General features: G+C 40.3%; 1 protein-coding gene across 1 annotated transcript in view; it reads right to left on the bottom strand.

Annotated features, from left to right (window-relative positions):
• TMEM135 (transmembrane protein 135) overlaps window positions 1-12,360 on the bottom strand; it is a 220,380-nt gene that overhangs the window by 189,070 nt on the left and 18,950 nt on the right. Inside the window, exon 3 of the mRNA XM_055132698.1 lies at window positions 9,435-9,527. Coding sequence (XP_054988673.1) covers window positions 9,435-9,527 — 93 coding nt within the window. The remainder of the gene's footprint in view (window positions 1-9,434; window positions 9,528-12,360) is intronic.

Here is a 12,360-nt window from a genome sequence, read left to right as displayed (position 1 = left end):
GCAAGATACTCTCAGTAGCTTGCCAAGCTCTCTGAGAGGGGTGGCGGAATCAACCTGGGTCGGCTGCATGAAAGGCAAACGCCCTACCTGCTGTGCTATCGCTCCAGCCCCGATGCCTTAATAAAATATATATTTTTTGAAAAGCTAAAAAAAAAAATGCCTTGTAAAACCAGGGATATAACTCAGTCACAGAGCACTTGCCTTGAATGTATATGGCATACGGAACTGGAATAGATTCTAAAGCCAAACAAACAAACCACTTTAAATCCTCAACACACACACACACACACACACACACACACTAACTACCAAGAACACAATTATACGTTGTTGTTACCGTAAACCAATACTGAGCAAGGAGACAGGGACAAGCCCAAGGACCCTCATTCAATCCCTAGCAAAACATGGCCTCCTCCCCCCGGCTCACCTCTGGGTAATCCCTAGCACAGCTGGCCAAGCTGACCAAGTATGGCCAGAAGAGATACCGGAACCTCTGAGCACTACTATGACCCAAAGTAAACAAATTAAATAATAATTATACAAACAAATTTCCTTCATATAAAAGTCTGATTTTTTTAAACTAAGTTTATAAAAATCAAACAGAATACAATGGAAAATAATTCACAGCACAACAACAAACACATGAAACAAATGTACATATACAGAAACTAGGACTACCCCTTAGCAGCAAGATTATAAATCAGTGGAAAAGGAACTGACTACTTGCTGTTCACCAGCATACAGCAAAAGATGCCATAGTAAAAGCAATCTAAAGAAACATCTCTACATTCTGTGAAGTTATAAGTATTAATAAAACCAGTAAGTAAAGATATTTACTAAAGTCTACAGAACAAACACTGAAAGAAATAAAACTCAAATTCAAAAAAGAATTATTCTTCCTGGATTCCTGGTAAGTTTTATCTCACAGTCCTACCACCCAGTAAAAAGTGGAAAAAACTAAAAACTCAACAACTTTTCTTAAATGTATACGAGATAACAATTCAAGTAGCTGCAGATAAGTACTGCAATGCCCGGAGCAGAAACTCACCACCTGAAAGCTTGCTGGTGTAAAAGGGAGCATGGGAAAACAGGACTGTCACTGGCGAGTACCAGAAGGCTCCATGCAGGCCACCAAGAAAGGGAAATGTTCTATGCTCACTCAGACATAGCTTTTAGGTTCTATGCCTTTTTTTGTTTAATGTAAAGCAAAATTATTTATATTAAACAAAACTTACTTAGAAAAAGACATGAACAGGGTGAAGGAAAGGAACACATATTTATGAGAGAAGACAAGCTTGAAAGAACAAATATGCAGAGACAGATACTGCCAAATGCAAACAAATCTCCCTGCAGCACTGAAGCTGCCTTACTTAACACAGATCACAATCTCCAGTCACTGCCCATCAACACTGTGATAATGTATCGATTGCCTCTTTAAAAAAAAAAAAAGTCTGGGGCTGGAGCAATAGCACACAATGTAGGGCATTTGCCTTACACGTGGTCAAGCCAGGTTGGATTCCCAGCATCCCATATGGTCCCCCGAGCACCACCAGGAGTAATTCCTGAGTGCATGAGCCAGGAGTAACCCCTGTGCATCGCCGGGTATGACCCAAAAAGCAAAAAATTAAATAAATAAATAAAATCCAATGACAAAATGCCCCAAATCCTGAGAAAACAACAAACTCCTTCGTGCCAATAACGTATCTAAATGTCAATGAACAGAACTCTCTAATCAATTGGTAACTAGTTTCTATCAAATCCAACTTCCTAGTGCCTACAAGGAATACAAATGAACTCTCACAAGTAATACAAACTCAGAACAAAAGGTTAGAAAACTAAAAAAAACAAAGCAGTCGTACTTGACCATACAGGCCAACAATACACTACAAATACCAAAGCAGCCGTACTTTATCAGACCAAATAGTGCTCGAACTAGAGGAAGTATAAACTTAAGAGATCAACAGATCAACAGGGCTGGAGCACTAGTACAGCAGGGAAGGCTCTTGCCTTGCATGTGGCCAACCTAGGTTTGATCTCCAACACTCAATCAATAATCAATATCAATAAAATCAGTAATTGTATTGGTTCAAGATTCAACATCAGATATTATGGAACTTTTAAACAGATATGAACTTGGTGGCGCAGGGAAAAAAAAAATGTGTGTTTTGAACTTGAAACAGCGGGACGCTTGGGCAGTCTCGGGCAGGCTCAAGCTCCGCTGAGATTCGACCCGGGTGACCATGCCTTTGCACAGCCGCTTTGCTGCTGAACGACCAGGATCCAGAGCCAGCTATATTACTTGGGGTCCCAGCGAGTGCTTGCAGCCATGTCTCCAGACTGTGAACTAAGCTTTTGCCCCACACTGCTCCAGGAAGGGAAATGATGCAATTTCCAACTTAAATTTCCCTGGACTTAATTACTAAAATACAAAAATCCTAAACCGCAGTAGTGGCCGCGCGACTTTATATCTTTATTCTCATCAGTGGAAAACTAATTATCAAATGTGTCCTTGTCAATAGGGCTGTATTCTTGGGGGATAAACTCCAACAAGAATAGTGATTTCTGTGTTGAAACTCCAACAACAATAGTGAGTTTTGTGTTGAAATATGGAATATAACAAGGTAAAGAGAAAAGGAAGTGAAATTTATGATAAATTTTATGCAGGGGGGTAGGGGGGTGGGAGGTATACTGTTTTTTTTTTCTTCTTTTTTTGGTGTGGAATATGGGCACTGGTGAAAGGACAGGTGTCTGAGCATTGTATAACTGAGACATAAGCCTGAGAACTTTGTAACTTTCCACATGGTGATTCAATTAAAAAAATTTTTAAAAAAAGATTCAACATCAATTATAATAATAATCCTCAACAAAACAGGAACAGAGGCCTGAATCTTAAGATAGCCATTTAAAATAAACCCACAGCCAACCTCAGACTCAGGCAAAGCGCTGACAGGGATTGAGCATAGGCAAGGATGTCCACATGCCCCATTTTATTCAATAAATACAGTTTGGGAAGTCCTTGCCACAGCAATTAGGCAATAAAAAAAATCAGCTATTCGAACTGAAAAAAAAAAGTTTAACTATTACTATTTGCAAATCATATGATAATATACATAGAAAACCTTCAAGACTTCACTAAAAAACTCTTAGCATGGCAGTGGACCATAAAATCAATACACAAAAATCTGATGCACTTCTTTAAACCAATAGTGAATTAGTGGAAGAGAAATCAAAAACCCAGGTCCATTTAAATTACTACACAAACATCAAGTACTCAATAACCAACATAACAAAGGTGGTAAAAGACTTGTGTGCCAAAATCTATGTCACTATTAAAGGAAACAGAAAAGGATACCAGAAAATATAAATATTCCACATTCATGTATCAGAATAATTAACATTGTCAAAATGATACTCCACCTGAGACTTTATACAGATTCACTGCAATTCCCTTCAAAATTCCAATGACATTTTTCAAGGACTTAGAAATAGTCTTTGAAGAAATAGTCAAAACAAGGTGTGGGGGTGGCCGGTTAGAGGGGTGTGAGAGTATATAGGTTAAGATGCTTCCTTCACACATGCCCAACCCAGCTCAATTCCTAGCACTGCATGCGGTTCTCCAAACACTGCCAGAAGTGACCTCTGAGCACTGAGCCAGGAGTAATCCCTGAGCATCACTGAGTGTGGGCCCGAGGTCCCACTCTCCCTCCCCCTCCCTCTCCCTCTCTCTACCCCTCTCACATTTCTCTAAATAAATTTCTTAAATAAAATTATCTTTTAAAAAATAAGATGAGGGGTTGGACAGATAGTACAGTGGGTAGGGCGCTTTTCTTGTACATGGCCAACCTGGGTTTGATTCCCAGCATCCCATATGGTCCCAAGAGCACCACCAGGTGAAATTCTGGAGTGCAAAGCCAGGAGTTAATCCTGAGCATCGCTGGCTGTGACTCAAAAAAAGCAGAAAAACAAAATAAATTAATTAAAATTAGAAATAAATGATCAATAATCAGAGCTTAAATTTAGAAGCATATTAATAGACAAACACATGAGGCAAACAGACCACCGAGAACAAGTCTCATCCATGAGACTGAATCTGCTGAAAAATTCAAGTATGTGAGTTTTATGACTGAAACCTCCAGGCTCTCTGAGTCGGAAATGGGCTCCTCCTCCCGTGTGCCTGTGCTTCCGGAAGCATGGCAGTCACGCCCAAAAACTGCCTCTGGTGCCATATAAGCCCATTAACAGCCATGATCCAGACTCACAAATATATCTCCAAAGAGAAAGAGAGCAACATGCCGGAGATGCCTCCACACCCCAGAGTCACCATCCAGTTAGAAATTTAACTCTAGCTAAATCACCCTATTTCAAATCTTAGAATTCCTGGAGCATGCGGCCAGTCGTGTCATACTCTACACCACTGATGCACCAGGAGTAGCACACCACATTTGATAGGGTATAAATGTAGAAGGCAACCTATTTTATTTTTTTTTAAATTTTATTAAATCACCGTGAGATAGTTTATAGTTACAAGCTTTCGTGTTTGGTTTACAATCACACAATGATCAAACATCCATCCCTCTACCAGTTCACATTTCCCACAACCAATTTTTCCAATATACCCCCCCTTTTCCACCCTCCCCCGTCTCCATGTCAGACAATATTCCCCATACTCTCTACTTTTGGGCATTATGGTTTGCAATACAGATACTGAGAGTTTATCATGTTTGGTCCATTGTCTACTTTCTGCACACATCTTCCATCCCGACCGATTCCTCCAGCCATCATTTTCTTAGTGATCCCTTCTCTATTCCATCTGCCTTTTCCCCTCTGCTCATGAAGCAGTCTTCCAGCTATGGGGAAATCCCCCTGGCCCTTGTATCTACCGTCCTTGGGTGTCAGCCTGATGTGATGCTACCCTACACTCCACAAATGAGTGCAGTCCCTCTATGTCTGTTCCTCTCTTTCTGACTCATTTCACTTAGCATGATACTCTCCATGTTTATACATTTACAAGGAAATTTCATAACTTCATCTCTCCCAACAGCTGCATAGTATTCCATTGTTTAGGTGTACCAAAATTTCTTTTTTTAAAAAAATTTTTATTTTATTTTATTTTATTTTTTAATTTATTTATTTTTAATTAGTGAACCACCGTGAGGGTACAGTTACAGATTTATACACTTTTGTGCTTATGCTTCCCTCATACAAAGTTCGGGAACCCATCCCTTCAGCAGTGCCCATTCTCCACCACCAGTAAACCCAGCATCCCTCCCACCCTCCCCAATCCCATCTCCCCCCACCCCACCCTGCCACTGTGGCAGGGCATTCCCTTCTGTTCTCTTTCTCTAATTAGCTGTTGAGGTTTGCAATAAAGGTGTTGAGTGGCCACTGTGCTCAGTCTCTAGCCCTCATTCAGCCCACAACTCCCTTCCCCCACATGGCCTTCGACTACATTATAGTTGGTGATCCCTTCTCTGAGTTGGAAGGCAACCTATTTTAAATTAAAAAAGGAACTCAGTGACAAATGTTAAGAAAAATAATATCAAATAAAATGGCAAAACTAAAATTAGCCAAATTAATTGTATGAATAAATGTAGAGGGCATAATTCACATATTAAAAGCTACTGACTATATAAAAAAAAAAAAAACAACTTTAAGCTGCACATGAGAGATACACAAAACTTCAGGATGGAAATGACAAACCAGCACACGGTGGAAGGGAGTATGTAACAATAATACTGTATTTATGTAGAAAAAGAGTTGTATTCTAGATAATACATGCTATGTAGGAGTAAAGAGATATGATGTCTACAATGTATTTTCCTAGGTTTCAGATAAACACATACAAAACCAAAACACACACACACACACACACACACACACACACACACACATATATATACACATACAATCACATACTAAAGTAAAAATAGTCAAACATTAACAACTATTGATTCTAGGTGATAGCTGCCCAAGCATTCCTTTTTAACATTTTCTGTTAAAAATAGGCAAATTTTTTTTTCTTTTTGGATCACACCCGGCGATGCACAGAGGTCACTCCTGGCTCTGCACTCAGGAATTGCCCCTGGCAGTGCTCAGGGGACCATATGGGATGCTGGGAATTGAACCCAGGTCGACCGCGTGCAAGGCAAACGCCCTACCCACTGTGCTATTGCTCCAGCCTGCAAAATATTTTTAACAGAAAAAATAGGCAAAATATTTTTAACAGAAAATGTTGAATAAAACTGCTATCCTGCTATTCAGATGCTAAAATCAAAGACAGCATGGTAACTTTAACAGCAGATGGTCTAAAATCATCTTTCAAATTTAACATAGAATAACACTTTGAAATCATTTTTCAGAAACCAATAGTAAAATGTCTTAAAAATTACCAGAAATGAATTCATACCTGAGTAACTCTCTCAGCTAAAATAGCTAGTGATAATAATAATAATAATATTTAACACAATATTATGTGTCAGTTGTTGCTTTAAGTATTTTTACTTGTCTAACCCTTTTTTATTTTCTTATTTGAACATCTCCCCTGGCCAAAGCACTGGACAGACCATGTGGTGGGTCAGTCGGTACCAGTACCCCCGCACCGGGGATGGGGGGGAAGCACCTCCCACTTGCCCAGGCACATCTGAGCCACTGACACTATCTGCGTAGCCCTCTCTACAGGGACCCCCGACAGACGGGTTGTAAGGAAAGAGACTCGCATCGCAGCTCTCAGGCAGGAGCCCAGTCACTGAGCCACCTCTGGGTCCTTCTGCTAGAACCCACAAAAAGTGGAGGGTACTGATCTGATCAGCCCAGCACACGAGGGCAGCAGGGTGGGAATGCGCTGTCCTGTGCTCCGGGGCAAGCACTCAGTCACGGAGTCAGCTCTGCTGGACTTTGCAGTTCACTTAGTCCTCCTACAACCTCAGTAGATGCATCACCATCTTCTGATAGTAGGTAGGAAAGAGCCAAACCACTCACACCTTGAAGCGGCAGGGCAGTCTCCCGCGCCAAACAGCTCAGGTCAGAAGGCACACCTGGAACTGTTCTGTAATTCAGGTGGTAACGTCAACGTTTCTAACAATACTGATGACTGACCGTGTTGGGGCTAGGCCACCCACCAATCCTTTGAGTTTAGAAATCATAATAAATCCAAATACTAAACAAAAACATGAATTCATTTTTAATTATTCCATTTACCATTTTACTTTAATAAACAATATAAAACCTCCCGCCTAAGGGGGCAGCTTCAGAGGTGGGCTGGAAACTACCCATATATATCTGAAAGCTACGTACCAAGCACTGTGCTGCACTATACTCTAGAAAGTGCTATATCAAGGAAGCTCACTGCCAGACAAATAATTTTTTGGGGGGGTTATAAAAAAAAGGGTTATACTTTACTTATAATATTCTTAAGTTTGGGTGGTTCTTGCATTTTTTTTGGGGGGGAGTTGTTTTTGTTGTTTGTATGTTGTTGTTGTGGTTGGTTTTTTGTTGCTGCTGTTGTTGCTGTTTCGCTGTTTTCAAGGGCCATATCCAGTAGTTCTAGGGGTCATTCCTGTTCTGAGTTCAGTGATCACCCCTAAAAGGGCTCGGGGGCTATATAGGGTGCTAGGGATTGAACCCAGGATGAGATGTGCAAGGTAAGCACCCTACTCACTGGACTAGAGCCCCAGCCTCAATAATTTCTTTTTCTTGTCTTGTCTTTATTTTCAAGATAACTGCAGGGTACAAAGTGGGACAGACAAGAAGACCAAACCAACAAAAGAACAGGGAGGCCGGAGAAAACCTCATTCACTTCTCACCCTTCAGGACTTCACTGCAGACTCCCTCCAATTTCTTAATTTCTGACTAAGCCAATTCTCAAGTTTGTCTTTTGTAGCCTTTTCCTCACTGTGTGAGTCACACACAGAGTCACTCCCCCAATCCGAGAGCCCCACTCCAAGAGCACCTACGTGGAGAGCACTCGGCTCCTCGGCTCCACGACAGCACCAGCATGGGACAAGAGGGAAGCAGGAGAGAAGCATCGCCTGGGGCCCAGTGCAATAGGAGCAAAGAGCAGCAGCCAGTCAGGGACCTGAGCCCTGCACTCGGCGCCCTTCGCTGCGCCCCGCAGAGGCAATAAGGAGGAACAGCCCTCCACCTTCTTGGTCCATGAGGCGGACACTTCTCCAAAGAAAGCCTTCGAAAGTCACCAGTCTGAGTCACTAGCCCTCCAGCCCACTAACTCAAGAAAGCTGGAATCTGAGTTGTTTGTGTTGTTTTCTGCCATACCTTGGTGCCCTTTCCTGGCACTGGACGGGCAGAGAAGAGCAAGTCACCTAAAAAAGAGCCCCAGAAACTACAGAAATTCGGAAGGTGAGATCTGGCAGGGAGCGCCATGCCCCTCTACCTCTCAGATACTGGTGTCTTCTGTCATAAACATTTTAGTAAACCAAAATATGGCCTGTCTTGATTCTCCGGGATCAAACTGGAATCAATTTCAGTGACAAAAACCATTATTTATGAAACAATCCAAAAAAGTATGCAAAAGCTCCATCTATTTACCTGATAAACAATACAGACTGAGAAATAATATTTTTACATGCAACATTTTCAGATGATAAATAATAAACAATGATAAAACTTTTAATGAGAAAATGCCTTTAAAATAAGCACTCAGGGACCAGAGTAACAGTACAGTGGGTAAGCATCCGTACTGCACCCAGCCAACCCGGGTTTGATCCCGACATCCCCCAGGTCCCTGAGCCCACCAGGAGCATTTCCTGAGTGCAGAGCCAGGAGTAACCTCTGAACTCCACTGGGTGTGACCCCAAAATAACAGCAGTAACAATGATCATAAAAACAACTGATTTGGGCCAATGGGATAGTCCCGAGTTTGATCCTCAGTACACAAGAGAGCTCAAGCACAGCTGGGGCAGCCCTGAAGGGCCCCCAGACACCACTGTGGCCCCACAGGACCCCAGCATGGGACCATCTGGCAAACACTCCTGAGAGTGGCCACTGGAGCCCCTGGACACTGCCTGAGAGGTCCTCAAATAAAATAACTGATTTAACAGTTCATTCAGTGACCCTAAAATAAATTACAGAACTAAATAAGAGAAAAAACAATTTTAACTGTTATCCATGATAGTGTTACCAGCATTGTAAAAAAGATCTTTAATTAGAATTTAAATGTTATGTTTTCATAAGGTAAATCAGAGAACTCTAACTTTTAGTATATGTAGATTAACCAGTGAGTATTACTGCTGTGATGCTGACCTACATTTTTATAGATGTAATAAATAGTATTTCTATAAAATTTGAATTTCTATAATATGAGAGTATAAATTATACGTAGAAATACTCATCCCAAGACCAAAAAAATGATAAGCAGAAAAAATTATAGTTTAAGTAGAAAACATTTCCATTAAATAAATAGAAATGTAAAATTTTACCTGCTTTTTCTTTCAATTAGAATTGCCACATAAGATGCAGGCAAAGCAGCACCAAAGCCAGGACTCCATGAATAGAATTTTCCGAGTATCTTCCTGAAATTCAAATTTGGAATGATGAAATTTCCAGAAGTGCCCTTTCTCAGCCTGCCCCCTATATAAATATCCCACAGTATCTCAAATCCAACATGCCTAAGAGCATCCAAACTTATTACCTCCCTCCCTAATCTCCAAGAACTTTCTCATCTCTCTTTTCCTAGATAAACAACATTAAAACTACCTTTTACTTAAGTATAATACTTTGAGACATTCTTGCCTCTCCTCCACCCTCACCCCACAAATTAAATCATCCCCTTAAATTTTTCTGTATGTAACTTATCTCTCAAATCCTTCATGAATCCACTACCCCTTAGTTAAAAATCTCAGACTGCTGTAAGAACTACAGAAAACATTTATAGCAACAAGGATTCAGAAATTGTCAGCTGCTGTCACAACTCTTGTCACATAGCATTAATTCATGCACATTTAAAAAAAAACCATACAACACAAAAACATAACAAATATTCAAGTGTTTTTTATTTTTTGCTTCTACAACCCTTGAAAATTTTTCTTATAAAACTTAGTATCATTTATTATACGTTAGAATATATCCCTTGAAAGAATAATGCACAGATTTCAGGCAAAATGACAAGTTCCTGGGTCGTTTTGGTTTTTTTTAAATAGAAATATTAGAAAGACAACATGTCTAAGAACAGAAGCAGCAACACATAAAAATTAGAAATTATCTGAACAAAATTGGTCAACTGAAAAATGGTACACTATAGGAAAAAAATACACATACTGATAACGGCATATGAAATTATCTTTTGAACTGAACATTAGATTTTTTTAAGTTACAAAAGATACTGTACATTTATAAAATGGGTAAGCCTGAAATAGATCATCAGAAACAACTTGAAATGTCTAAAGGTGGTTCTCTCTCCAGTATAAAGCGCACCAAGGACTTACAGTCAGCAAATGAGCATTCTACCTTATCATAAATAATTTCTATTTCCACAACTTAACCAAACAGGTTCATAGAAAATATGCTGCACAGTAATGCGTTACTTTAATTTTTAAAATCAAATGACCTTACTTTATTTTTTAGAATTTTAACACAAACTAGTAACTTTCTAAAAGCTGTAGCACTGTCATCCCGTTGTTCATCAATTTGCTTGAGCGGGCACCCGTAATGTCTCCATTGTGAGACTTGTTGTTACTGTTTTTGGCATATCAAATATGCCACGGGTAGCTTGCCAAGCTCAGTTGTGCAGGCAGGATACTCTCGGTAGCTTGCCAGGCTCTCCCAGAGGGACGGAGGAATCGAACCCGGGTCGGCTGCGTGCAAGGCAAACGCCCTACCCACTGTGCTATTGCTCCAGTCCCTAAAAACTGTATTACACAGATATTCAAGATACTGGTTATGGTTTCCATAACAACATAAATCTTATTATTTAATAATAATCTTATGCTAATATTTTAATAATATTATCCATGAATGATCTCATGGATAGTAAATATTAATGATCCGAAAGAAAAGATCTCCAAAAGTTATCTGTAAACTACTTTTTGCAATTAAAATACACCTTCATGACTAGTTTGGGCAACACTAACTGGACAATGCTAATTTAAGAATAAAATGAAGGAGGCTGGAGTGATAGCACAGCAGGTAGGGCGTTTGCCTCACACGCAGCAGACCCAGGTTTGATTCCCAGCATCCCATATGGTTTCCCCAAGCACTGCCAGTAATTTCTGAGTGTATGAGCCAGGAGTAACCCCTGTGCATCTCTCGGTATGACCCAAAAAGAAAAAAAAAAGAATAAAATGAAATTAGCCTTTCAACTTGACAGACTTTTTTTAAAATACTAGTTTAGGTTTTTATTGATTTTTAATAATTTTATTACTTGGGAGAAGGAGCTTGGGGCCACATCCAGGAATGCAATGCTAAGAGGCTGCTGGCTATTCATGGGGATCTGTAACACTGTAGCACTGTCCTCCCACTGTGAGACTTGTGACTGTTTCTGAATACTCCAGGGAGAGCTTGCCAGGCTCTGCCATGCAGACAGGATACTCTGGGTAGCTTGCCAGGTTCTCTGAGAGGGGTGGAGGAATCGAACCCTGTAGGCCAGGCCGAGTGCAAGGCAAATGCCCTCCCCACTGTGCTCAGGGGATCACTCCTGGAAAAACTCAGTGGATCATTGGTGGTGGAGAATGGGCACTGGTGGAGGGATGTCTATTTGATCACTGTGTGACTAGAATGCAAGTACGCAAGTTTATAACTCTGTAATTGTACCTCACAATGATTCACTAATAAAAAAAAAAAAAAACCCTCAGTGGACCATACATAGTACCAGAAATTGAACCTGGGTTAGTCACATGCAAGGAAAGTGTTCTAGCCATTCCAGCACCCTAGTCTGGGTTTTTCAGTGTAGCAACAGATAAAAATTAAATATCTAATAAATACGTTAAACATATCAAGGCCATTAGACAGACTGAACTCTAACTGCAGATACACTGTAAGCAGTGTGTATCTTATATACACAGATAACGTATATAAGACTGAATAAGGGGACAGCACAGGGGTAAGGCGCCTGTCTTGCTTACAGCTGAGCCAGGTTGATCTTGAGCATAATATATATTGCCCTGAGCCCATGGCTTCATCAGTAGCTTGTATCAGGAGTGAATATAATGTTGCCTTATCTAGACACAAGCATTTTATGTAGATCATTTACTGTTGCTTTGATCCCTGAGTTATGAAACTGAAAAGAAATTCTTAACAAGCTGGTAAATACAGCAGGGCTTAGAAAATTTGCTATAAAATTGCTATAGATTTGCTATATAATCATTCTTTGGAGTTAGGTCAAAAGGCTGACAACTCTGGTTAACAAGT

This window comes from Sorex araneus, chromosome 1 (assembly GCF_027595985.1).
Source record: "Sorex araneus isolate mSorAra2 chromosome 1, mSorAra2.pri, whole genome shotgun sequence".
NCBI lineage: Eukaryota > Metazoa > Chordata > Mammalia > Eulipotyphla > Soricidae > Sorex > Sorex araneus.
This window is presented reverse-complemented; position numbering and strand designations above follow the sequence as displayed.